This window comes from Lynx canadensis, chromosome C1 (genome assembly GCF_007474595.2).
Source record: "Lynx canadensis isolate LIC74 chromosome C1, mLynCan4.pri.v2, whole genome shotgun sequence".
In the NCBI taxonomy this organism is placed as follows: Eukaryota; Metazoa; Chordata; class Mammalia; order Carnivora; family Felidae; genus Lynx; species Lynx canadensis.
The window spans coordinates 202947337-202974348 of record NC_044310.1 but is presented as its reverse complement, the minus strand read 5'-3'; the positions used below and the strand labels follow the sequence as shown (position 1 = coordinate 202974348).

General features: G+C 50.2%; 1 protein-coding gene across 2 annotated transcripts; it reads left to right on the top strand.

Annotated features, from left to right (window-relative positions):
• Positions 1-7860: 7860 nt before the first annotated feature.
• On the top strand, positions 7861-26788 carry PTPRN (protein tyrosine phosphatase receptor type N). 2 transcript variants are annotated; one of them, XM_030327201.1, is made up of 23 exons: positions 7861-7999; positions 9437-9487; positions 9723-9836; positions 12698-12794; positions 13669-13930; positions 14016-14370; positions 14795-14926; positions 15531-15565; positions 16462-16736; positions 16956-17042; positions 17364-17443; positions 17621-17685; positions 18608-18826; positions 19264-19464; positions 19565-19712; positions 19873-19946; positions 20185-20262; positions 20365-20484; positions 21450-21616; positions 24440-24493; positions 25622-25686; positions 25883-25956; positions 26117-26788. In XM_030327201.1, exons 1-23 carry the CDS (start codon positions 7885-7887, stop codon positions 26186-26188), a joined length of 2940 nt encoding a protein of 979 aa, XP_030183061.1. In that variant the 5' UTR covers positions 7861-7884; the 3' UTR covers positions 26189-26788. The 2 variants fall into 2 exon arrangements, with proteins under 2 accessions (XP_030183061.1, XP_030183060.1); XM_030327200.1 differs by having other exon boundaries at positions 7869-7999; positions 14792-14926.
• Positions 26789-27012: the final 224 nt, after the last annotated feature.

Below are 27012 nucleotides of genomic sequence, written 5' to 3'. Positions count from 1 at the left end.
GTGATTGAACTTTCAGTGAGAATACTCCATGGGCACTCTTCAGTTTTGATTCCACAAGAAGAGACTAGGTAAAGAAACTGAAAAAAGTCCAACAGCCCTCCAGTTGTAGGACAGCCAGTTCCCAGATATATTTCATAATGCTGAGGTTTCTGGTAATGCAAATAAGAATTTTGTTTAATTCTGACCTGAAGCCAGTGCTCATTACAGGTTACAAACACATCCTCAAAACCACAAATCAACACAAAAAGCATGAGGAGCCCTCTGGACAATCCAACATGTCAGAGGAAACAGGAAATCACACTGGTTCATTATTTTGATGATATTGTGGCAACTGAATATGATGAGCAGAAAGTAGCATGAGCCCTAGATGCCATAAGACACATGCATGGAAGAAGGACCTCAGGAAAGCTCAGAGTCCTGCCACATTAATGAAGTTTCTAGTGTCCAATTGTCTGTGGCATGTCGAGATGCCCTCTCTAAAGTGAGACACTTGCAATGAAAAAGAGACAATACTCTTTGTGGAAGAATGGGCCTCTTTGGCATTTGAGGCAACAGAAAACACATTTCAACTCTAACCCATCAGGCTTTCGTATGGCCTGAAACAAGGGAACATTCTGCAGGAATTCCGAGTGGCAATGCAAGTAGTCCTTTCACTTGATAATTATGACCAGTGGCCTCAGGAGCAACGGAAGTGTCTGTAATAGACGGAGACATCACATGAATCTTCTGGTAAGCCCCAGTAACATTATTATAAGGTAGATCCCTAGGATTTTAAAGGAAAGCTGTGCCCTTTTAGGCCATCAGCTATTCTCCATTTGAAAAGCAGCTTAGTTTCTTACCAGGCCCTGGAATACTGAACACCTGGCCATGGGACAACCAGTAATTATGCATTGGGTATTATCTGATCCAGTAAACCATAAAATTGGAGGTTCATCACAGCATTCTACTGTTAAATAGAAATGGTGTATACACGACTGGGCCCAAGAAGATATGGATTAAACAAGTTACGTGAAAAGATAGCCCAGATTCCTTACTTCACTGCCTTTCCCACAACCTTATTACAGCTTTCTGGGGAATTCTCTATGACTGCCTAATAGAGTGGGGGGAAAGCACAGAGACAATTTATAGATGTTTGCACAAAATGCAGGCAACAGTTAGAAATGGAAGAGTGCTGGGGCGCCTGGGTGGCGCAGTCGGTTAAGCGTCCGACTTCAGCCAGGTCACGATCTCGCGGTCCGTGAGTTCGAGCCCCGCGTCGGGCTCTGGGCTGATGGCTCAGAGCCTGGAGCCTGTTTCCGATTCTGTGTCTCCCTCTCTCTCTGCCCCTCCCCCGTTCATGCTCTGTCTCTCTCTGTTCCAAAAATAAATAAACGTTTAAAAAAAAAAAAAGAAATGGAAGAGTGCTGCATTACAGCACAATTCAGAAGTGTCTGTGAATTACATTGGTGAAGAGCAATCCTTTCTGCGGGAAGTTTTGTTGGTAGATCTGGTGGTCCACTCAGAATTGAAGAAGAAAAAAATTGAAGTATTCGTCTATACTGATAACAGTATTCATGAATAGCAGGTTGGTTGGCTGATCTGGGATTTGAATAGAACAAGATATGAAAATCTGTGACCAGAAAGTCTGAGAGGGTTCACTTGGGAGGAACAGTGTGAAGACAGTCGTGGTTTCCTGTGTAAATAATCATGAGAAGAAGTAGACTGTAGGAAAGCTTGTCAGTAATGAGGTTATGAAATGACCAATTCTGTGGATAACATTCATCCTCTTTCCCCAGGCCCCCTGGTGCTTTCTTAATGGGTCAATGGATGTGGAGCAGGAAATGCATGGGCTTACCAACATGAATTTCCCTCCTCCTGAATGGTGCGGTTACAGCCCACCTGAATACCAATTTGCTTACAGCAGAGGATAATGTTGAGCTCCCAAAATGACACACCTGGTGACAGAATTTTATTTTGAACCTCTTTCACCATGAAAAAAGGCAGTGAGGAACACCTGGGTGGCTTAGTCGGTTGAGCATTCAACTCTTGATTTCAGCTCAGGTCATGATCCCAGGATCATGAAGTATGCTTAAGATTCTCTCTCTCTCTCTCTCTCTCTCTCTCTCTCTCTCTCTCCCTCTGTCCCTCTCCCCCACTCATACTCTCTTTCTGTCAAGAAGAAAGAAAGAAGAAAGAAAGAAGAAAGAAAGAAAGAAAGAAAGAAAGAAAGAAAGAAAGAAAGAAGAAACGGAAGGAGGAAGGAAGGAAGGAAGGAAGGAAGGAAGGAAAAAGAGGGGTGCCTGGGTGGCTCAGTTGGTTAAGTGTCCAACTCTTGATTTCAGCTCAGGTCATGATCTCGTGGTTCATAGATTCAAGCCCCACATCAGGCTCTGAGCTGACAGAGAGGAGCCTGCTTAGGATGCTCTCTCTCCCTCTCTCTCTCTGCTCCTTCCCTTTCCCCTCCCCTGTTTGCTCTCTCTCTCTCTCTCTCTCTCTCTCTTTCTTAAAAATAAACAAATAAACAGTTTTTAAAAAGAAAAAGGAAAAATGGCAGTGAATTATATTCTGGATATGGATTTGCCCTTTCTGTCCTCAATACTTCTGATAATGTTCACTCACCATTAGTGAACTTATGGAATGATTGTTTTATCCATCCCCAAGAGTTTTGGGACTAAGGAGTAAAGGTCAGAGTGGCCCCCTCACTATTATACCTCAAAATATCTGAAGGAACCTGTGCTTCCCATCTCCTGAATAATGAGTTTTCAGGTCCTAGTGCCCAAGAGAGGAATGTTTTCCCATAGTCATAGTCATAGTCATAGTCATAGTCATAGTCATAGTTGAATTGGAAGCTGAGACTACCACCCAGTCACTTTGGGTTCCTCATGCCACTGAACCAATAGACAGATATGGGTATCACTATATTAGCCACAGTGATTGACTCCAATCACTGTCTGGCTGTGAGTTAACAAAGGTCTACATTTCTTTACCTGTCCATACCTTTATAGGTAGTTCTTTCATTAAACTCTTCAGATTTACTTTGACTGAGTGTACCATAGTTTCTGGACAAGTTCAAAGCATTAGACTGTACACACGTGAAGAGAAAATTAATAAACTGGACTGTAGTTCAAAAGAAAATATCCAGAATGAAGTATAGACAAAAGAATGGAAGATACAAAAGATATGGTAGAACCATAAAAGATACTACATGATAGTCTAACATACATTGACTTGGAGTTCCAGAAGGAAGAGAACAAGGAAATGGGGTAGAATCAATATTTAAGATGACAATGTCGGGATGCCTGGGTGGCTCAGTTGGTTGAGTGTCCGACTTCAGCTCAGGTCATGATCTCACAGTCCATGAGTTCGAGCCCCGCATCAGGCTCTGTGCTGACAGCTCGGAGCCTGGAGCCTACTTCGGATTCTGTGTCTCCCCCTCTCTCTGCCCCTCCCCTGCTCATGCTCTGTCTGTCTCTGTCTCAAAAATAAATAAAAACATTAAAAAAATTTTTTAAGATGATAATGTCTGAGAATGCCTCAAAATTGATGAAAGACATCAAGCCATGTATTCAAGAAACTGAATCTCAGGGTGAATAAATGGAAAGACATGTCTCTCAAATCACAACGTATTAAAACTGTTGACAATCAAAGATGGGTTACCTCTAAAAGAGTAACAATTATACTTCAGATGATTTCTCAGGAAGAGAGAGGGGGAGGGAGAGAGAGAAAAGGGGATCGAGTGAGCTGATACCTAAAGTTTGCTGCTAGGATATACTCTCTACCTTCACCCTATTTTCTGTCTCAGGAGGCTAACCTGTATGTACTATTTCAATGAGCTCCCTTTTCCCCTGGATTCTGGTTAGGTTAGGACAATGGGAATACTAGGAGAGATCAGAGGGAGGGAATGAGGAAAGTGAGAATAAAAGTTCTTTTTCCCCAGCTTTCTCCCTGTGAGGTTGTTACAGGCTGTCCATTCCCCCTGGCACATACGTGCAACAGGAAACATGTACAATGGTATATACACAGTCACACTATTCATGATAACCCAAGACTGGGGATAATCCAAAATCTATGTATGTTTACTTTTCTTTATACTTTCATGACCCAACCATGCATTCTTAGGTTAAAATTGTAAATAAAAGCAAAGAAACATGGTCAAAAAGAGGATGAATAATGGCTACCTTTGGAAGAGTAATGACTGGGAAACACAAGGTTTTTAGGGTGCTAGAAATGTTCTCTTTCTTGACTTGGGTTACATGGGTGTTCATTTTGTGATAATTTGTTAAGTTGTTCATTTTGGCTTTATGTATTTTTCTGCTTGTTTTATTTCACAATTTACAAAGTTTTTAAAAAGGAAATAAATGAGTGAAGTGATAAAGATGGCAGAAGGAATTGTGGAAGGTGAGGAGAATTCCCTGAGTACATTTTATTATATAGTTTTGATTGTTGAAAAATGTAAATATTTTACATATTCAAAAAATAAAATTATATATTAAGTAAAAAAAAACCCTAAAATTGAAAACAAACTGAAACAAACCAAATTGTATATCAAATTGGTAAAAATGACTACACAAAGAACTATTTCAAGTGACTTTAGGAAGCAGTATTTTGATGGTATACCCTGAGGGATTATAATCCAAGGACAAAATAAACTACCACACATCTTAGATGTCCTTATAGTTTTATTAGTTGAGTAATGTTTATATTATTATTTGTAAGTTATTGTATGTATATTGTAGGATTACATATATAAGTGATTATATTAATGCCATAAGAAACCAAAGTTTTCAGTGTGAGAATAAAGAGATACCAGTACAAAATCAAGAGTGCAATAAAAATCACAGTTAAATTTTAATTGGTTGGGGTGCCTGGGTGGCTCAGTCAGTTGTGCACCTGACTCTGGATTTTGGCCTAGGTCATGATCCCAGGGTCGTTAGATGAAGCCCTGCATCAGGCTCCTTGATTAGTGTGGAGCCTCCTTGAGATTCTCTCTCTCTTCTCTCTCTCTCTCTCTCTCTCTCTTTCTCTCTCAAATAAAAAACTTTTTAAATTGGAAATATCAGTATGTGTGAGTGTGGGTTTGTGTGTGCATGTATCTTAATATTCTAGCTCTGTACACTGAAAGGGCCTAAAAGCAATATCACTTCAGTTTCCATTATCACCCTTTTGTTTCAATGTTTATTTATTTTTGAGAGAGAGACAGAGACAGAGTGCAAGCAGGGGAGGGGCAGAGAGAGAGATAGAGACACAAAATCCAAGCAGGCTCCAAGCTCTGAGCTATCAGCACAAACCATGAGATCATGACCTGAGCTGAAGTTGGACTCTTAATGGACTGAGCCACCCAGGTACTCCTCCATTATCACCCTGGAAACCCAGATCGTGGGGGAGCCTGGGTGGCTCCCAGGCTCCAGCCACCCTGTGTGGCTCAGTCGGTTATGCGTCTAACTCTTGATTTCGGCTCCAGGTCATGATCTCTCCGGTCGTGATATTGAGCCCGGAATCCATGCCCAGCATGGAGCTTGGTTGAGATTCTCTCTCTCCTTCTCTCTCTTTGCCCCTCTCCTGCTCTCTAAATAAATAAATAAATAAATAAATATAAACATTAAAAAATACCCAGCCAGATTGTGGTCTCTAAAATCGGTCCTTATTAAAAGCTACCAAGTATCTTTGGAAGAATGGCTGCTTTCACGTCTAGGGCAGGGAATAAAAAACATGAACTTGGTACATCTTGGAACGATAGAAAGTAAGAGAACTTTCAGTTATTAGTGGGATGTTTCAAAAAGACACCAAACCAGTTTAAAGGAGCTTTCATTTACTTATTCTGGGGCAATTTGAATATAAAAAAAGAATGATTACTGCAATTGATTGATGCTCATTGACTATATGAAAACCCATACTTCCCATAGTAATGCTCAAACAAGAAAAGTCATTAGGATGTTTCTTAAAAATTTATTTGTCACTGTCAAAGGTAGCTACTACATCCAAAATTCATTATGCTCCAAATTGGTAAACCAAAAAAAATAAGAATGTATGCTACATTTCCAGCTGGAATTGTATTTCCAGTTGGAATTGTATTTCAGGGTAGGGGCGCCCAGGTGGCCCAGTTGGTTAAGTGATAGACTCTTGGTTTTGGCTCAGATATGATCTCATGGTTCCTCATCTCCAGCCCCTGCATTGGGCTCCATGCTGACAGCACAGAGCCTACTTGGGATTCTCTCTCTCCATCTCTCTCTGCCCCTTTCCTGCTCCCACCCTCTCTCTCAAAATAAGTTCAAAATGTTTAAAAAACTAACCTGATCCAATCAAGACATTAGATATAACTTCTAGTTTACAGTAAATGCAGGGGATACACAGGATAGATACAGGGCAAATACAGGGAGATCTATCATGAGGAAACAATCAGACAAATACAGAAGGCGGGGAGTTGTAAATAAAAACTAACCGGGTCTATCCAACAAGACAAAGTCAAAAATGGGGAAGGGGCGTGTCTGTGTTAATTTAAAGAGAATTAAGAGACAAACCAAATGCAATGGTGGTCTTTGACTCCTATTTTGAACAAAACAGATGGAAAAGGCATTTTTTGGAAACAATTTGAATTTTTGAATATAAACTGAGCATTAAATGATATTAGAGAATTACTGTAAATTCTGTTAGATGTCATAAAGGCATTTGGATTATGTGGGAAATACCCTTATTTCCTGGAGATACATAATGAGATATTTATAAGGGAAATATGATGTCTATCATTTACTCTTAAATACTAAAAAGAAACACATCTGGCAAAACAGCAGTCACTGTTAAGTCTAGATGATATGTATATTGAGTATTTACTATGCACCACTATCTTTTCTTGTATTTTGGAAAATTTTCCCTGAAAAGTAAGAGAATAAAGTGATCAAATCTGAACTTTAGAAAGCTCACTCCCTACCTTATTGGGCGAGAAGAGTAAAAACAGGAGACTAGTTAGATGATTACAATAATATTGGTGATGAAAAAGCACCGTGATTTAGATAAAGTAGTGAGTATGGAGGAAAGGACTAGATGGGAGATATATTTTGCAGGTAGAGAAAGAAAGAAAGAAAGAAAGAAAGAAAGAAAGAAAGAAAGAAAGAAAGAAAGAAAGAAAGAAAGAAAGAAAGGAGAAAGAAAGGGGAGTCAAGGCTAATAACAAAAGAGAATATGCATCATGTGTTTAGTATATGCCAGTGCAGTCCTTGCTCTAAGTGACCCACATGCGTTAACTCGTGTAATCCTCACAACCACCTTGCGAGGTAGGAATTATTGGCACCTCTTCTTTTACACGTCAGGAAACTTGGGCGCAGAGAGGTTAAGCAACTTGCCCAAAGTTATACTCGCAGTAGGTGGCATTGCTAGAACTGGAATCCAGGCACACACATATAACCATCCCTGCTGTTAAGGATGATACCAGTACCATTAATTGAGACGCGTAACGGTACCTATTCTACTCACTTTTATGCTCATTTTAGGATTTATACTAACCGACTCACATGTATTTCCTGGGCCCCACCTAACTTAACCTTTTTCTCCAACCCTGGGACTGGGTGACAGAGGTGGTAGTCCTTGGGGAAAAGCAAAGGTCAAAAGGGGGTGGGGCCAAGTGAGAATTCTAGTGAAGCACCTACTATTTGGCGGAGGAGACGTGGGGCGGGTCGGCACCCCTCTAAGGCAGAGCTCTTACGCCACGCCTGACGCAAATAAGCGTAAGAGCCGGGGGTGGAGATGTCGTCACCACCCGCCCAGGGTTGGCGGAGTTGCCGCGAGAGGGGCGTCTAGACCCCGCCTCGTAGGTGGGTGGGGAGTGGCAGGCCCCGCCTCGGCCCCTCTGGCTGGCTCCGGCCAGCGTTGCTGCGGTTGTGGCAGGGGAGCGAGCGCGCCGAGCCCCGAAGGATGCGGCGCCCGCGGCGGCCTGGGGGTCCCGGGGGATCCGGGGGTCTCCGGGTGCTCGTCTGCCTCCTGCTGCTGAGCAGCCGCCCGGGAGGCTGCAGCGCCATTAGTGCCCACGGTCAGGAGGAAATGGGGGGGGGGGGCGGGGGAAGTATGGTGCCGGGAGCAAAACTCGGTGGGGGGTGGGGAGAAGGTAGGAAGCTCAGGTAGAATGTATGGTGTCTGGAGTAGGGTAGGGGGAAGCACTGTGAGATGGGGAAGATGAGAGGGCGACTGAGAGGAAAGGGGCGTAGGCCTGGAGGTGGGGCTGGGAATACGGGGGCGGGACCTAAGAGAAACAGACTCCGGGAAAGATTGCGGGTTTGGGAGGAGGAATGGGGGTGCATATGGACAGAAGGATTTAGAGACGGGCTACAACACCACGAGAGAAGCAAGTCGCGCCGAGGCGCCAAAGAGTGGTGACTGGCGCTCAGGGATTGGGGGTAGGGGATAGGGGTAGGAAGAGGCAGCGCTGATGTCCGGGCGGTAGGAATCAGGGTCAAGAGCATCGGGATCCCAGCTCCCAGAAGAGGATCAGACCCAAGGAGGGACCAGGGTTTCTCTTTAAGCCCAGAGAGGCAGATTGCTGCCATCGGATCTCCAATAAGAGGAAAACAGCTAGGGGAGGCGGCAAAAGAGGGTAAAGGGAGAGGGGTCCTTTCCTGTCCCCCTCCCCACTGCCAGGCCGATGCTGACTCACATCTGAGCGGACAGAGACAGTCAGCGCTGACTCATGGGCCGGGGGAGGGTGGGGTGGTGGGGTGCGTGGGGGAAGGGGCGCAGCCTCACTGACGCCCTCTTTCCCCACCTGGTTTGGAGGCCAATACAGGGTACTTCCTGTGGCACTGTGGGTTGGTAGGGTGGCAAATGAAGTCTAGAACGGTGGAGGGGTCAGGTCTGTGGAGATTCCTGACCCTAGCTCCCCTCCCTCCCCCATAACTGCTTCCAGGCTAGCCCTGGGCGGCCTCAGACTCAGAGCTTCAGCACCGTGGACAGCGCCAGCGGCTCTGGAGCCGCTGACCTCAGCAACAGTGTGGGGAGCATTGCCCTAGAGACACCCCACGCTTACCCCTTTCCCACACGGAGGGAAGGTGTGCTAGGGTTTCCATCACTTCTGAGTCCCAACTTATCATAGTTAGGATGCTTTGGGAGATTTGGGGAGGAAAGTCCCTTCTCAGAATTTGGCCAAAAATGTCCCCGTAGTAATTCTATGAGAGTAGAAGTATATGATCCTCTACTACCCCCATGCACCTGGAAGGCTTCTCCCCATCACCCAGTTAAGCAAACTGAGGTTTTTAGGGAAACTATCCAGGCTCTCAGATCCTTAAAATCCAAAGTCAGATCCTGTGCTTCCTTCTCTTAAGAATTCTAGGCCTCTTCCCTACTCTCCTCCCAGCTTCAATCCTTTCTTAGAATGAAAGAATGGACCCCATCTCCTTCCCCCTTTCCCAGCCTGTTCATCCTCCGACCATTCTATGTGTGTGGATGTCTGAGCAGCTCACCTTTCCCCCTACAGGCTGTCTGTTTGACCGCAGACTCTGCTCTCACCTTGAAGTCTGTATTCAGGGTGAGTGAGGCTCAGGCATAGGATTTACAAGACGGGGAACACAACAAGAAAGAAGTGTGGGGGAGTTCGGGGGGGGGGGGAAGTGGTACTAGTCCTGGGGAGAAGTGGGAAGGGCCTGAAGGAGCAGGGTTCTGAAGCCAAGAGAGGAGATGGAGAGGGTAGTGCCCATTTGCAACCTGGACTTTAGAAAGCCTCTTGTCCAAGCCCCCTACTGACACCACTTTTGTGCTCTTAGATGGCTTGTTTGGACAATGCCAGGTGGGAGTGGGGCAAGCCCGGCCCCTTTTGCAAGTCACCTCCCCAGTTCTTCAGCGCTTACAAAGTGTGCTCCGACAGCTCATGTCCCAAGGTGAGGTCTAGCTGCACTGAAAGAGAGGCCTTGGAAACTTGGTTGCATAGGGTGGGGAAGTGAGCGTGCACCTGACTCAAGGGTTTCTCTTTATGAAACATTCTTTTCACACCTACTTCTGGAGCCTCACCTTCACAGACCTTGCTAGAGAAGGGGGCAAGACAGGAGTGGGAGGTGGAGCCATAGAGATGGGCTGTCCACACTCAGACTCTTTGGAAGAGTCTAGAGGAGGCTTCTAGAAGGAGCCACTGGAAGAGACCAGCATCCGTCTCCCTAGGGCCAGCACACTCCCTGGAACTGAGTGCTCCAGAACCATGAATCCTGGAGTGCTTGACCAGATCACTCCACTCATAAAATTCACTTGTTCAACAACTATTTATTGAGGATTTACTATATAAGCTTAGTTTTAGGTGCTTGGGATGTATCAGGGAATAAAACAGACAAAGATCTCTGTGTATTGGGGCTTACATTTTGGAATTTAGGGAGGGAATGCAATATATAAGTTAGCAAACATATAGTATGTTTTAAGGTGATAAGTGACATGGAAAAAATTACAAATATTACAGCATGATAAAGAGGTCAGAAATGGTCGGGTAGGAAGCTTCAGTATCAACCTGGGTAGTCAAGGTAGACTTTTTTGAGACTGTGAAATTTGAACAAAGACATCAAGGCAGTGGAGGTGTTTTCCAGAAGGTTATCTGGGGGCAGTGTTTCAAGCTGATCAAACAGCTAGAACAAAAGCCTTTACTAAAGCAGAAGCATGAGTTTGAGGAACATCATGGAGAACACCTCTATGGTGTGGCTATAGAGGAGTGATAGGGAAAGTGGAAGATGCAGTCAGATAGGTATGGGGGGAAGAGACGCAGATCATTGTAGGGCCTTATAAGAAAATTGTTGTCTTTACTCTGAGTAAAAGAGGAACCCATCACAAGGTTTTGAGCCTAGGGGCGCATAATCTCACGTCTACCTTAAAAGGGTCATGCTTGCTGTTGTTGAGAATAGACTGAAGGGAGTCTAGGGTAGAAGCAGGGAGATCATTAAAAGCTACCGCAGTGACTCATGTAAGAGATGAATGTGGCATGGACCAGGTGGTTGCAGGGAGGAATTTAAGATGTTCTTTCAAGGGGCACCTGGGTGGCTCAGTCAGTTGATCATCTGACTCTTAATTTCGGCTCAGGTCATGATCCCAGGGTTGCGGGCTCAAGCCCCATGTCAGGCTCTGTGCTGAGTGCAGGGCCTGCTAAGGATTCTCTCTCTCACTCTCCCTCTCTCTCTGTCTCTCTAAAATAAATAAAAAATGAAAAAAAAAGACGTTCATTCAAGTACAGTGGGAAGCTGAGAGTATGAGGTTGGGTTTTGAAATATGGAGTATTCCAGAGTGGAGATATAAATTGCAATTAAACCCATGATGTAGATGAGATAAGCAAAGGCTTTAGTGTATGTGAAGAAGAGGCCTAGAGAATTATAATATTAAGAGGACCAGGACAAGGAGAGGAACCAACAAAGGAGACGGAGAAAGGGGAACCAATGAGGTAGGAGGAAATACAAGAATGTCTAGTGTTCTAGAAGCCAAGTGGAAGTGTATTGCAGAGGAAGGAGCGATCAATGGTATCAAATAATGATGATAGATGAAATGGGATGAGATCTGAGAACTGGCCACTGGCTTTAGATATGCAGAAGTCACTGGCGATTTTGATGAAAATAGTTTTGGTAGAATAGGTGGGAATAAAATCCTGAATAGAGTGGATTCAAAGGGAATGAGAGGAAAAGAATTGGATACAGCCAGCACAGATAACATTTTCAAGGAGTCTTGCTGCAAAGAAAAGGAAAGAAATGGAGTGAGAGCTGGAGAGGAATGTGGGGTCATGCAGTAACTTTTTAAGTTGAAAGGAGCTCCATCATGTTTGTATGCTAAAGAGAATAATTCAGTAGAGAGCAGAGAAAAATGATCATATAGGAAATAGGGGGAAATTGCAGAGAAGATGTTCATGAGTAGATAGTAGGGGATGAAATCTAGTGCTTAACTGGAGGGATTGGCCCTAAATAGGATGAGCTATCTAATGTTCATAGGCAAGAAGGCAAGTATGGATGCTAGTAGGTCCTAGAATATGAGTTAAGAGCAGACTATTAATTCAGAAGCAAGGAAGAAGGAATGGGAGTAGAGAGTGGGAGATTATTCCTTTAGAATAGGTGACTGACCTTTCCTGAGAGCAGTTTCATGAAAGGCAAGAGTCAGACAGATCTGCGTCAGCACAAGATAATTGATGGTGGTGGTGGAGGCGGGGGTGGTGGTGAAGGTTTAAAATGTGTGCAGTGCTTTGGAGTTTTCTAAGCACTTTCATTTCCCTGATTGCACTTGATCTTCACAACAGCCCCATGAAGTATGTCTTTTTCCCACCTTACCAATAAAGAAAAGCAAGGTTCAGGGTCAAAAAAAATAAGAATAGGAGGGATAATGATGGCAATAATAAGAGCAGCTGTTTAAAGTTCACAACGTGACAGGTACAGTTCATACCATTTTACATTAGGTTATTTTAATTATCACAGTCTTAGGAGGTATAAACCCCCATTTTACAGAAGAGAGAATTGAGGCTCAGACAGGTTCAGCAATTTGCCCCAAGTCACACAATGAGTAAGTGGCAAACTTAGTTTCACTGGAGGCAGTCTGACTCCCAAATCTGTACCTGAGACTGGGAAGAGGGCAGCTCAGATCAGCCACCAAGTCTCTGGAGCGCCTCCACTGCCCCTCTGCTCTACCAAACTCAGTACACTGCCGGGTAGGGAGTGCGGTTTTGATTTTCACCGTTACTGGGCCCTCAGACTGTCCCGAGCCAACCTCACCCTATCCTGTCCCCTGGCAGGATTGTCCTGGCACGATGACCTCACCCAGTATGTGATCTCCCAGGAGATGGAGCGCATCCCCAGGCTTCGCCCCCCAGAGCCCCGTCCAAGGGACAGGTAGGCATCTTTTCTCAACAGCTCGAGCACAGAAAGGCTGGTGGGCCTGTGGTCTTCCTAATAGACAGAGGGAAGTGACCACCAAGGTCAGCAGCCTAAGGCAAAGGAAAAGAGGTTCAGGAGTGGTCATCTGGCGTGTTCACATGCTTAGTAGGAGCTGAGCTCATCCCCGGGGATCCAGTAAAACAGCAAAAAAAAAATTTTTGAAAACTTGGACATTTCATAATTTAAAAGAAGCATCAAAGGGTCAGCATGGGACAAATATGAGTTTTGTCATACTGAAGTTGTTTAATGTTCCATTTCATTGCTATGTGGAATATGTGGAAAGAGCATCATCTTTTTGTAGTTAGGGCCTATGAAAGCATTGTTCAGACCCTGCAAAGCAGAGGAAAGTAAATGAGGGTCGTGGGGCTCAAGTGATGATACCAGGAGAAAAAAGGCAGAGTGGGGTGGGAGGGTAGAGTCGAGGGGCACAGTACTGAGTGTTTGAAGGCCAGGTGTGGGCATATGAATATAGGGGAAACGAGGCAAACTGTAGCCCCAGTTTATCTAGAGAGGTACCTGGCTGCCTTCCCCTGTACCCGTTCTTTCCTTTTCCATCCCCTGCCTCACTCTTCCCTAACCTCTGCCGCTGTGTTTCAGGGACCCAGGCATGCTTACCCGGGAGGCAATGATCTATGCCCAGGCTTGGCCCTCTGGTCCTTCCCCATGCTACTGTCTCTTTCCCTGAGACTACCTCATTTTTTTAAGAGGTCAGGCTTACTGTAAACTGCTGAGCCTGTCTGGTCCCACCATCTCTGTGTCCTGTAGGCTCTGTACACCCTTGCCCCGTGCAACCAACACACACACACATACACTTTGCTTTCTTCCCCAGATCTGGCTTGGTGCCCAGGAGACCTGGTTCTGCTGGGGAGCTGCTTTTACAGGGCATCCCTACTGGCTCCACCCCTGCTGCCCAGCACCGGCTTCCTCAACCTCCAGTGGGTGGGAGTGGTGGGGGGGTGGGCTCTCCACTGTCCTCTCTGCAGGCTGAACTGCTGCCCCCCCTCTTGGAGCATCTGCTGCTACCCCCGCAGGCCCCCCACCCTGCCCTGAGCTATGAACCTGCCCTGCTGCAGCCCTACCTGTTTCATCAGGTGAGCTTTAAACACCGGCCCCACCCCAACACCTATCCCCGAGCCCTGACATCTGCTCTCACCTGGATCTCTGATTTCCCCACAGTTTGGCTCCCGCGATGGCTCTCGGGGCTCAGAGAGCTCACCCGGGATGGTCAGTGTCGGCCCCATACCCAAGGCCGAGCCTTCTGCCCTCTTCAGCAGAACTGCCTCCAAGGGCATGTTTGGGGCTCACTCTGACCACTCCTACGGGGACCCTCCAGGGCCTTCACCTGGTCAGCTTTTCCAGGAATCAGGGCTTTTCTACCTGGCCCAGGAGCTGCCAGTGCCCAGCAGGGCCAGGGCACCGAGGCTGCCAGAGCAAGGGGGCAGCAGCCGGCCAAAGGATTCTTCAGAGGGCTACGAGGAAGAAGGGCTAGAAGGTCACAGGGAGAAGCTTCCTTCTCCAGCAGAGCAGCCAGGTAATGGAGTTCTCAGCATCCATTCCCCTCCTGTGGGCGCTGCATTCGGGGTCTCCTTCCTAACTTCCATGCATTCATTAATCTGCCCTTAAAGTCATTCATACATTTAATTAATGTCCACTGACAACCCTAATCTCTGCCAGGCACTAGGTGGGCAGTGGGGATACTGTAGGGGGTGGAGCTGACATAACTCCTTCAGCTGGAGAGTCGCGATGTCCATGGTGGGCCTGAAGTCTGGTCTTGGCCCTAGGAAGGCCTTTCCCCCAAAGTGTGGACAAGGGCTGGAAGGTGGAGGGCATCAGTTTCCTGGTGTTTGAAAAGAAGCTCTTAAATGTGCTAGTACCCTCCCCCACCCCCAGCACATCCCACAAGTTCATCTCACCACCACCCTCTCGCCATGAGCTCTGCGTCTTGCTCCCAGCAGATGTGACTCTGCAGAGACTGGCATCTGTGCTGGCGGGCTATGGGGTGGAGCTGCGTCAGCTGACCCCTGAGCAGCTCTCCAGCCTCTCAACCCTGCTGCAGCTGCTGCCCAAGGGCTCAGGACGAAATCTGGGTGAGTGTCCAGGCAGAGAAACTAGCAACTACCAGCTCCGTGATGGCGTCTTGCCCCCATCTCTCAAGACCACATGGAGCAGCCTAGAGGGGAAGGGTCAGGGTCAGGGAAGGGAGTTCTTTTGAGACACAAGCACAGGGTCATTGCCTGCCAAGAGCAGGAAGCAAGGGAGTGGGGTGGTAAGCTGAGTTAGAGCAGGAAAGACCTGCAGGGTGGGAGTAATGGAAGAAGCCAAAGGGGGTATGAGCAGGGATCACTAGGCACCAAGGAAGGTGGGTGGATGATAACAGCCTCTAAGGAAGGGAGAGGCCAATGCAAAGGTGAAGCCAATAATTGATGGGTAGTGGGGGGACTAAATAAAGAATAGTTTTGAGAGGTTCAGCCAATAACACAGGGAGAAGCTGAGAAAACAATTATAAGGTAGAAGCAAACAGGCTTGAGGCCATGCTTAGGATCAGACCAAAGACAGGGCTGGGTCACTGACTGAGGGAAAAGAGGCCACAGCAGGCTCGGGGCCCCTGGCCCTCTCTCCCGCCCATGTTGTGTGGACCTTGGCCTTGGCCTTGACCCTTTGCCCAAAGTCTTGTTTTTCCTGTCTCTACAGGAGGGGCTGTAAACGTCGGAGCTGACAACAAGAAAGTGAGTTTGTGGCACCTCCCTGGCCCTCAGAGCCCCTGCCAGCAAACCCCCTTGTCCAAATCTAAACCTCAGCATCGGGACCCAAATCTGTGTCCTCCACACCTCTTCATTTGGGGCGGCGGGGAGCAGGGGGGGACCCAGGCCCAGGGACTGCAAGTCATTGCCTAAGATCTCACTTCAGGTTGATGGCAGAGCTGGGTCTAGAAGCTGGAATTCTCGACTCGCTGCTTTTTTTCACTATAGTCATTTCAGGCCCTGCTCTGAGGATCCCTAGGCGAAGGGGGAGTTGCAAGCATGCATGCTCCTGGCCCCCCTGTAGCCTGAAGAGCTCTCTCTTTTTCACATGTTGGACTTCTGCGATTTTGTGGCTACACAGAAGTCTAAAACCTATCACCAGCCTGTTCACCTCTCTCCTAACGCCACCTTCCCTCACTCCAGAGGCTCTCCCCACTCCAGCCCCATCTTGCAGACCATTACTGACCATGCTGCACTCATTCAATCCTTTATTCATCCATTCATCCACCTGACTCACTTTTCTGGGTAACCTCTCTGTGCCCAGTGTTGCCCTGGGCCCTGGGTAGAAAGAAACAAGTCCAGAGGTCCTCTTTAGGGACCTCAGAGTTGGGATGTGGACCCCCATTCCCCTATCCCCTCTACTGTCCAGAGATCATACCTCTATCCTTTTTTTTTTAATGCTTATTTGTTTTTGAGAGAGAAAGAGAGGGGTGGGCAGAGAGAGAGGGGGGGACAGAGGATCTTAAACGGGCTCTGTGCTGACAGCAGAGAGCCTGATGCAGGGCTTGAACTCACAAACTGTGAGATCATGACCTGAGCCAAAGTCAGACGCTTGACCGACCGAGCCACCCAGGTGCCCCTCTATCCTCTCTTCTAAACAGACAGTGGAAGAGCAGGTGCAGGGTGGACACACAGTGGAGCCTCCGCCCCCCACACCCTCCCTTCCTGGATACCCCACTGCCAGCCCCACTTCCAGTAAAGCCCAGCGGGTGCTGATCTCTGGATCCTCTGAGCCCCCCAAAGCTATTGGCCACCCTGCCACACCGGTCCTGCTGGAGAAGAAAAGTTCCCTGGGCCAGAGCCAGCCCACAGTGGTGAGGCCGCCCTCAGCTCAGCCATCAGCAGAGGAGTACGGCTACATTGTCACTGACCAGAAGTAAGGGCTTCAGCCTGGGGAAGATTTCTAGTCTACCCTCCCGGAGGATGGGGGGTGGGTTGGCCTGCCTGGGCAAGAAACAGAGCAGAAATCCAGATGTGAATTGGATGGGGGTTGGAGTGGGGAGTGAGCTGCTCTGCATCCTTGGAGGTGGCTTGTTTCAAGGAAGTGGCTAAAAGGATCCCCGCTTTCCTTTCTCTGCTCGCTCCCTGCCTCCAGGCCCCTGAGTCTGGCTGCGGGAGTGAAGCTGCTGGAGATCCTAGCTGAGCATGTTCACGTGTCCTCGGGCAGCTTCATCAACATCAGGTGGGGCTGGTATCTGGTATCTAGAAGGTAGCTTGAGGGGAGAGGTGGCTGGTGGGACTCAGGGAAGGAAGGGAAGACAAAGTCTTGGTGAGTGGCCAAGGCAGGCACCCCCGCCACACACACACACACACACACACACACACACACACACACACTGGATGCTGGCCTCCTCCAGCATTTCTTGGGCCTCAAACATCCCTATAGGGCATCTCTGTTCAGCCTCAGCTTCCTTTTCTCATGGGGAGAGGGCCAGAGTTGGCCTCTCTGTTACAGTCTGGGGTCTGTGGTGGGTGAGGCAGTAATATAGCTCCTGTTTGGCAGTGTGGTGGGACCGGCCCTCACCTTCCGCATCCGACATAATGAACAGAACCTGTCTTTGGCTGATGTTACCCAGCAAGCTGGTAAATACTGCCTGGTCCCAGCCCCAGCCCTAGTAGGACATTCCTAGGCCTGTGGCTGATGCCCCCACCTTGAAATATTTCCAGCGCACACAGGCCCTGCCTGCCACCTAGCATAGCATGACAGGGGGTGGGGACCACATGTGGCTGGAGAGAGTCTGACCTACATCTTCCCTGCAGGGCTGGTGAAATCAGAACTGGAAGCACAGACAGGGCTCCAGATCTTGCAGACAGGAGTGGGACAGGTATGAGAACTGAAGAATCAGCTGAAACCCCAGAGGGCTGACGTGGCCCGCAAGAGATGGGGGCAAACTTGGCAGGAGAACCAGAGCTGAAACTCCTGGACCTGGCTGGCCCGCTGGCTTTGCCAAAGCAGCCCTCCCCCTTGCAGTTTCCCTTCTGGCCAGCAGATGGCCCCAGTGGCGGCTCTTCCCGCGACCCCCAGCCCCTATTGCTGGACCAGCCTTCCATAGGAAGGCCTCCTGCTTGGAGTAACGACCTGAGATGTCCATAGCCTTCTGGAACAAAATCTCTAAATTTTAAGGGAAGATCCTATGCAGAAAGGACACTAAATTCAAATATAATTATAAAACATATAATTTATAGATTTTAATTATAGTTAATATTTTGAGAGAGAGTGTGAGCAGAGGAGGGGCAGAGAGAGAGGGAGAGAGAATCCCAAGCAGGCTCCATGCTGTCAGCACTGAGCCCAACACTGGGCTCGATCTCACAATCCATGAGATCACGACCTGAGATGAAATCAAGAGTCAGAAGCTTAACCAACTGAGCCACCCAGGCACCCCTAAACTCAAACTAGATTTCTATTCTGCATCCAACACTGATGCCTCCCATTCTACTATTCGATTCCTTGCTGTGTCTCCAAACTTCTCTATATCCATTGTTTAAATGCAAAAACTCCTGGGGTGGGGTCATCCAGTAAGTTTCAGGCAGTGCAGTGTGGTTGAGCTCGTCTATGGGGACTGAGAAGGAGGACCTTGGGTCTATCTGAAACCTTCTGCCTGTGCCACCATGCCCTGCCCTCTCAGCTTTGCCCCAGGAGACACCCTAGCAGGGAGTATGGCGTATGGCAGGGGAGGACAGGGCTGAGGAACGGCTCCTACCTCTCCCCTGCCGCCACCTCCCCTGATTCTAGCCTTGTTCCCACAGAGGGAGGAGGCAGCCGCAGTCCTTCCCCGGCCGGCCCACGGCACCTCTCCCATGCGCTCCGTGCTACTCACTCTGGTGGCCCTGGCGGGTGTGGCCGGGCTGCTGGTGGCTCTGGCAGTGGCTTTGTGTGTGCGGCAGCATGCACGGCAGCGGGACAAGGAGCGCCTGGCAGCCCTGGGGCCCGAGGGAGCCCACGGTGACACTACCTTTGAGTACCAGGTGTGCAGCCCCAAAAGCTGGTTGATGACAGGGAAATGGAAGGGGCTTGGGAGTCTGGGTCGCACATGGGGTGAGGGTGGGGTGTTGGATGGGGAGTGAGCACACATCCTTGGGAATATCCAGGCAGAGGCTACAGAAGCCCAAGCTGGGGTATCGTGGGGGCATTTCGAACGGATGGGAATTGGGAGATTGTTCCTAAAGTTCTTCCCAATGCAACAATTCTGGGGTTCTGGGATTCCCCTCTAATATCTGAAGTTCTCATAGGCACCCCCCAAACAGAACACCCTTGAAAAGGATGAGGTCCAGGGTAGAAAAGCCTACCCCACAGGAGAAGGATTTCCTATAAAATCAATCAAGGATAAGCCTAGAATTGAACCCAGGGCTCTTCTGAAAAGGCTTCAAGGGGCCTGGGACCCTGCCTGATTTTTCTTCTGCAGGACCTGTGCCGCCAGCACATGGCCACAAAGTCCCTGTTCACCCGGGCGGAGGGCCCGCCGGAACCTTCTCGCGTGAGCAGCGTGTCCTCCCAGTTTAGTGATGCGGCCCAGGCCAGCCCCAGCTCCCACAGCAGCACGCCATCCTGGTGCGAGGAGCCCGCCCAGGCCAACATGGACATCTCCACAGGGCACATGATTCTGGTCAGGACTGGGCCCGGGCCCAGAGCCGGTGAAGGGACAGGATGGTGGGAGAGGCAGGGCTGAGGGTGTGGGCCGGAGCCAGGCTGTGCTATCCCCGTAGGCATACATGGAGGACCATCTGCGGAACCGGGACCGCTTGGCCAAGGAGTGGCAGGCCCTGTGTGCCTACCAGGCAGAGCCCAACACCTGTGCCACCGCCCAGGGGGAGGGAAACATCAAAAAGAACCGCCACCCTGACTTTCTGCCCTGTGAGTCAGTCCTGCTGGCCAGCCTGGCCCAGCCCTCTCTCTGCTGGGAACTCTGGAGGGCTTGGGGGAGGGGCTGGCCGCCTGGCTCAGGCCAAGTGGCAGAGGGACCGGCACCCCAATGACCGAGGGGCACCTGAGGTGAGACGTGGGGTCTGTGCAGATGATCACGCTCGCATCAAGCTGAAGGTGGAGAGCAGCCCTTCTCGGAGTGATTACATCAACGCCAGCCCCATTGTAAGTGGCCCCAGCTCCAGCCCCCTCCTCTGCCCCATTTATATCCTGCCTGCATGAACTCCATTACCTTCTGGTCACCATCCACCCCACCTGAGGCCCTGGAATTGTGAGGCCGGGTATCCTGGCATGGAAATGGGGGTTTCTCAAGCTCACCCACATCCTGGCCTGTTCCCTTTGACCAAGCCTCTCCCCAGGAGCATGTCCCATTCTGGCTCATGATGTATCTTCCCTGCCCCAGATTGAGCACGACCCTCGAATGCCAGCCTACATAGCCACACAGGGCCCGCTGTCCCATACCATCGCAGACTTCTGGCAGGTAGGTTCTTGGAAGGAGGGCTTCTCCAGGGACCAGTGGCCTTTGAGGGCAGCTGGGGCCAGCTGGGTCCCAGAGACGTTAGAGCGGAGTCTCTGTCCCTAGATGGTGTGGGAGAGTGGCTGCACTGTCATCGTCATGCTGACCCCACTGGTGGAGGATGGTGTCAAGCAGTGTGACCGCTACTGGCCAGATGAGGGGTCCTCCCTCTACCACGTATATGAGGTCAGCAAGGCCCCTATAGCCAGGGGACAGTGGGAATGGAGAGAGTGGGTGGAGAACCAGTCATACATGTATGAATGTATATGCATACAAACATCCATATGCACACACACACATTCACACATACATGTACATCTACACATATGTGTCCAGTCTAGGGCCAGAAAGCATTTATCGGGACCGAAGGTGAAAGGTACAGAAATGAACCCATAAAACCACCAAAACTGAGGTAAGCAACTAAGAGTCAAGAGTATATGAGAGAGGGAAGATAAGTAAAACCAAAGACCAACATTAAGACCTACTTTAATTGAGCCTCACCTAGCTCTGAGTTTCCTGGAAGCCAAAGCCAAGAAAGAAATACCATCAGTCACATAGGTTGCCCATAGAAGGCAGACACAAACTTTTTCCTTAGGAGAGAGGCGAGGTAGGGGGGGAACTGGGTAGAGGCAAAGCCAGATGAGGAAACAGGAACAGGTTCCTGACACATGGAAGGTGCCCCTCCTGTAAAACAAGAGTCACTAAGAGCACACTAGAAGCTTCTCATCACCAGGTGAGCCCTGAACCCGGAGAGTAGGTATTCCATCATCAGATGAGCACTCGGCAGTCTTTTTTAAACTTTTTAAAAATTGGTGTTGCTCATGGTTAAAGGGAAAAAATAAAACTATAGAGGTCCATCAAGCTTTGTGGTGTGTGTGGCACGGACACTTTGCTAGACTCTGTGAGGAAGAGGAAGGAGAAGCTCTGACCTCAAGAAGCCCGCAATAGTTGTGTCTAGGTGGAAAAACCACCAGTTGTCCTGAGCGGCAGATAAGAGACGCAGACGACTAGGGGGCTTGGGGACAGCTGGGACAGTTGGAGCAGGCAGTCGGGTAAGCTTCTTGGAGGATTTAGAATTTGAACCGGCCTGGGAAGCCGGGAGGACTTGGAGGGGCCCTGCCGTGCTCAGGCCTGGGTTCCCTCGCGGGCAGGTGAACCTGGTGTCGGAGCACATCTGGTGCGAGGACTTCCTGGTGCGCAGTTTCTACCTGAAGAACGTGCAGACCCAGGAGACGCGAACGCTCACGCAGTTCCACTTCCTCAGCTGGCCGGCAGAGGGCACTCCGGCGTCCACCCGGCCGCTGCTGGACTTCCGCAGGTGAGCGTCCCGAGCCTGCGCGGAGGCGCGGCCCCAAGAGAGGCTCCGAGGAGCCGGCGAGAGAGCCGTCCGCACGGGAGCAAGGGGTTTGGGGTTCGGGGGGCGGGGGAGGGGCGCTCTAGCCTGACCTGGAGCCTCCGCCTCTGACCTCCAGCCGCCGCCTTCCAGACCCCCCAACCCGGACTGATGCTCTGTCTGTCTGTGCACATCCCTCCACCCCTGTGGTCCTGCTCCGTTTCTGCTCGCTCTCGTTCTCGTTCTGCTGGCTGTGTCCCTCTCGCCCCTTTCTCTCCCTACCTCCCCAGGTCTGGCTCCTTCTCCATTACCCCCCCGCCCCTCCCCCCAGATTCACCTTAGTTCAAGCTCCCTCCCTCTCGCCCTCTCTCCCTCTACTTGGTGCCCGCCTCCTTGCCTCTCCTGTGCTGCTCTTTCAGAGCTCCAGCACATTCCGTGTGTCCCCTCTCCTCTCTCACTCCCTCCTGCCCATCTCCCCTTCTTTATCACTTGCTGTTTCTTTGCTTCTGTTTTTCTTTCTCCCCATCTCTCTTTCCTTCTTTTCCTTTCTCTGTCTCCTCACTCTGCCTCTCCCCTCATCTCTTGGTCTCTCTCACTGGCTGAGTCTGTCCCACTTTTTTATCTCCACATCTCTCTCCCTGCACCTCTCCCCTGTTCTGTCCTCCATTCCCTTTCTCCACCTCCCTGCCATCTCTGCCTCTCACCATCTCTGTCTCACCCTCCTTCCGTCTGTCTCCCGACTCTGTCCTTCTTCCCCCCTCCTCCTCTGTCTCTCTCCCTCTCACGGCTGCCAGTGTCATTTTTGTGATCTGCAGCTAGTATTCGCTCTCCAGTTGCATAGTCACAAAAGTGATCATTGGCAGGTGTGGCCGCTGCATGGACAGGACAATCCGATCAGGACTTGTGGGCCCAGGGGCCCCCTGAAGGCTGCTGGGAGAGCTGGGGACTGGCGGGGGGGGGAGGGGGGGTGTTGACTCAGAGGAGACAAACACCATCAAAGGCCTTGCAGAGGATCTCCGATTCCTGGGGACTCGGTGGAGCCGGTGGGGGCTGGGACAGGAAGCTAACTAGGGGACTTACCCAGTTCTGACAACAAAACCACCACTAGGCCAGTCCTCCAGCATCCAGTCAGTCTTCCACTCCCCAGACAGGTGGCTGAGGAGTCTGTTGCCCCTAGTGGGGCCTCGCCCACACTGCTGCCCCCCCCCCCCACCCCGGGGTCTGCAGGTGCTGAGCAGGGGTGGGAAGCTGAGGATAGTTTCTGAGCCTCAGGATAATGGTTTCTACCTGGGCTCCCTGATGCCTGAGGCACAGGTGTCTCAAAAGCAGTGCCAGGGGTAATAGAGCCATTTCCTGTTTTCCTCATTTAAAAACTCCTTATGTGCACGGACCGTTTTTTTAAGACTGCACAGGTAAGTTACAAGGTTACATTTCTTTGCTTCAGGCCAGAATTATGTAAACTCAGTTGGCATTAGACAGCCAGAACAAATTGCTGCTTAATCAGTATGGTTCAGTGAAGGTCCACCAGAGGAAAGGCAAAATATATTTTTTTGAAGTGCTAAAAGTGACCCTGAGCAAGTTCCTTGATCTCCCTGTTTCCTTACCTGTGAAATGAGGATGATGACCCATACTTAGGGAGTTGTTACAAGAGTCAATGGGATAAAGTCTGTAAAAAAATCTAGGTGCCTGGCATACAGCGAGGGCTCGATTAATTCTAGATGCAATTCATGGTCATTCTTATTAAATGATTGGGAACTACTTCGGCAACTTCTGTTCAACCCCAGCTCTCTAACACATGAGCCAATTTGCTAGAAAACCATATGGACTCCTGTAAAACCATTCGAAGTCACCTAGCCCTTACAAGCCTGGGGGAATCAGACGGGAAGGCCATTAAGTTCCAAGTTTCCCCTGAAACAATCTAATAACCCCTAAGGAGGTCCTCCCTAGCCCTGGCCCATTGGGGGTATCAGGATTCTGCAGGTGACTCTCAAAGCAGAAAAGTCATAAGGGACAAGGGCAGGTTAGACTGGACCACTGAGGAAGGGACAAACCCCCTGTTCCTTCCTGAGAGGGCAGCAATCAGGGTAGCAGAAAAGAGTCTGGGGTCCAAGTGGACCCCAAGTCTGAATACGACCCAACCACAGAACACCTGTGCTGAGATGAGGCTGATTCAGGGAGACAGAGAGCAATGTAATGTTCAGAGCTGAGAAGTGGTCCTCCCCTGGCCAAAAGAGCTTTGTGCCTAGGTCTGCCTGACCTCACTGCTAGTAAGGACTCCAAGGAGCCTGAGTGGAGAGGGGAACAACCTGGACAGTGGTAAAGGAGGGGCAGAGCAGGAATGTGACAAGATTGCCACCCTTGAAGTCACCAGAAAGCCTGTTCTCCCTGGACTTCTGGCAGAGGTCACTATTAATATGTATTATCATTAACGGTACTGCATTTATCGAGCACCTACTGTATGTCAAACCTTACACTTAATTCTGTACACGAATTATCTCATGTAATCACGGTGAGAAATCTAAGAAGGTTACTATTATTATCACCCTCGTTTCGCAGGTAAGAAACCTGAGGCTCAAAGAGGTTAAATTAGTTGTTGTTCCAGGTGCACAGCGTGGGCACCTGGCTCATGAAGTGACAGGGCAAGCCCAGTGCCACCCACACCATCTCTGGTTCTTTGCCTCCAGCCCTGACTCATTTCTCCAGCCCTCTTCCCTCCTCTGCCCTGGGCATGTGGGGAGAAAAGGAAGAAAGAGAGGCCCACAGGTGGGTGCTGGTACCCCTCACCCTCACACCCATTTCTTGTTGCAGGAAAGTGAACAAGTGCTACCGGGGCCGCTCCTGCCCCATCATTGTGCACTGCAGGTGCGTGAAGAGGGGCTGTGGGCAGAGGTGGGGATGAAAGGGGACAGGACAGCCCAGGCCAGAGGGCTCTGAGGCGGGGCACTCATGATTCCTGCCCTCTCTCTGTCCCCGGGTACATCTCCTATGCATGCTGCCGGCCTTGATGCTGGCAAACTAAAGCCCATGGGCCAAGTTCAGCATACCATCTGTTTGTTTTTTGGGTTTTTTTTAGTTTTATGTATGTGTGTATGTATGTATTTGAAGGGGGAGGGGCAGAGAGAGAGAGAGAGAGAAAGAGAGAATCCCAAGCAGGCTCTGTGCTGTCAGCACAGATCCTGATGCGGGGCTTGATCTCATGAACCATGAGATCATGACCTGAGCCAAAACCAAGAGTTGGACACTTAACTGACTGAGCCACCCAGATGTCCCACTATCTGTGTGTGTGTATGTGTGTGTGTTTTAATGGCCCATGAGCTAACTATGGTGTTCACATTTAAAAAAAAAATTTTTAACGTTTATTTATTTTTGAGACAGAGAGAGACAGAGCATGAACGGGGGAGGGTCAGAGAGAGGGAGACACAGAATCTGAAACAGGCTCCAGGCTCTGAGCTGTCAGCACAGAGCCCGACGCGGGGCTCGAACTCACGGACTGTGAGATCATGACCTGAGCCGAAGTTGGCCGCTTAACTGACTGAGCCACCCAGGCGCCCCTGGTGTTCACATTTTTAAATGGTTGAAGGGAAAAAAAAAAAAAAAGGAATGTATGACAGAGACTGTACTTGGCCCACAAAGGAGAACGTGTACCCTCTGGCCGTTGACACAAAGTTTGCTGAACAAAAGCCTGGCCAGAGGCTGGAAGGGGCGGTCCCATCCCCTCCTGCTGCCTTCACCTTAAGACTGAGTTGGGGATCTCCTCTTAGGTTGGCCCACTACCCAAGTGACACCCCATGGGTCACAGGCTCCCACTCAAGTCCCAGTTCCCAGGGCCAAGGGGCTATGACTGCTGCCTCCTTAGCTCACTTACGCCCTCCTCGAGCCAACCCTAATGGCTCCACCAGTGTCTTCGCCACCTTAAGCCTCCCGTCTCCTCTGCCCCTTCCCCTTTTCTGCCGGGTCCTGAGCTGAGCCTGTCATCCTCTCCTGTTTCAGCGACGGTGCAGGGAGGACTGGCACTTACATCCTCATTGACATGGTACTGAACCGCATGGCAAAAGGTGAGGACCTTCCCCACAGTACCTGCAGTCCGGCCCCTGATCAGACTTTCCAGAACCCAGGCTCACAGGAGCTCTAGGAGGGACAGGTTGTTACACCCCCAGGCTTTGCCCAATCCCCTCCAAGCCTCCCGACCCAGGATGCTCCAGGCGTTCTGGGTCCTATCCTCCTCTGGACAACCTCCTCTCCGACCTCCAGGAGTAAAGGAGATTGACATCGCTGCCACCCTGGAGCATGTCCGTGACCAACGGCCCGGCCTCGTCCGCTCTAAGGTGACTGTTCCTCTTTGCCTTGACCGTAGCTGCCAACCTTCCCCAGGAGGAATTCCCCTTCTCCCAAGTGACCTCCCCAGCACCCCCTCCCAAAAGCGCCCCTGGTGCACAAGCAGAGGTCGGTGCTCCCCGTCACCATCCTCCCATTGCCCTTCCCCAGGACCAGTTTGAATTTGCTCTGACTGCTGTGGCGGAGGAGGTGAACGCCATCCTCAAGGCGCTGCCCCAGTGAGACCCCTGGGGCCCCTCAGGGGGCAACCAGCCTCTGCTCCCTCTTTGCCTGTGTGAGCATCCATCTGTGTACCCACTCCTCACTCCCCAGCCCCACAACCTTGGTCCCTCTTGGGCATGGCCAGCCATCCAAGAGGAGTGTCGGGAAGGGGGAGTGGGAGGGGGCGGGAGGGGGCGGGAGGGGGCGGCCCCACCCAGCCTCTCACACGTCAGAGCCCAGACGTCCCATGGGGGGAGCTGGCAGACAGCCAGGAGCCGAGGAGAGTCATGGGCAGCAATTCCACCCAGAGTCTTCTCCTGCCTGAGTTCCCTGGCCCCATCTCCTGTTCTGGAAGCTCCCACTATGTCTGTGTGGACAGAACCGGGCGAAGGGCCGCCACCCCCAGCCCTTCCTGCTTTCCCAGCCCCTGCTGCCTGCTCCCCTACCTCTGTGACGCCTCTGCTCTGGCCCCCGCCCTCCCTGCTTCCCTCAGGCCTCCTCCCCCGCCCTCCTGCCACGTGCCACTCAACTCTCTCCCTCTGGCACAAGAGAACATTTCTAGAAAAATCTACTTTTGTATCAACGTGAAATAAAGTTAGTGTGTCGTGTGTGCAGCTGCAACCTGGACTCCTACGCTTTTCCGGAGGCTCTGCTTCCAGACTCCGGCTCCGGCCTCAGTGGGGAGCTGGGCCCTGCTGCATTTCGCAGGAGATGCAGATAGTGATGGGTGAGCCAGGCTGCAGAGTCTGGTTCTCAAGCCCTGAATGGTGGCCAGGAAGGAAGCAGTTCTCTGTGCAGTGCTTCCCATGTGGCTGGCAGCCTCTCTCCAAGGCGCTCACATACGC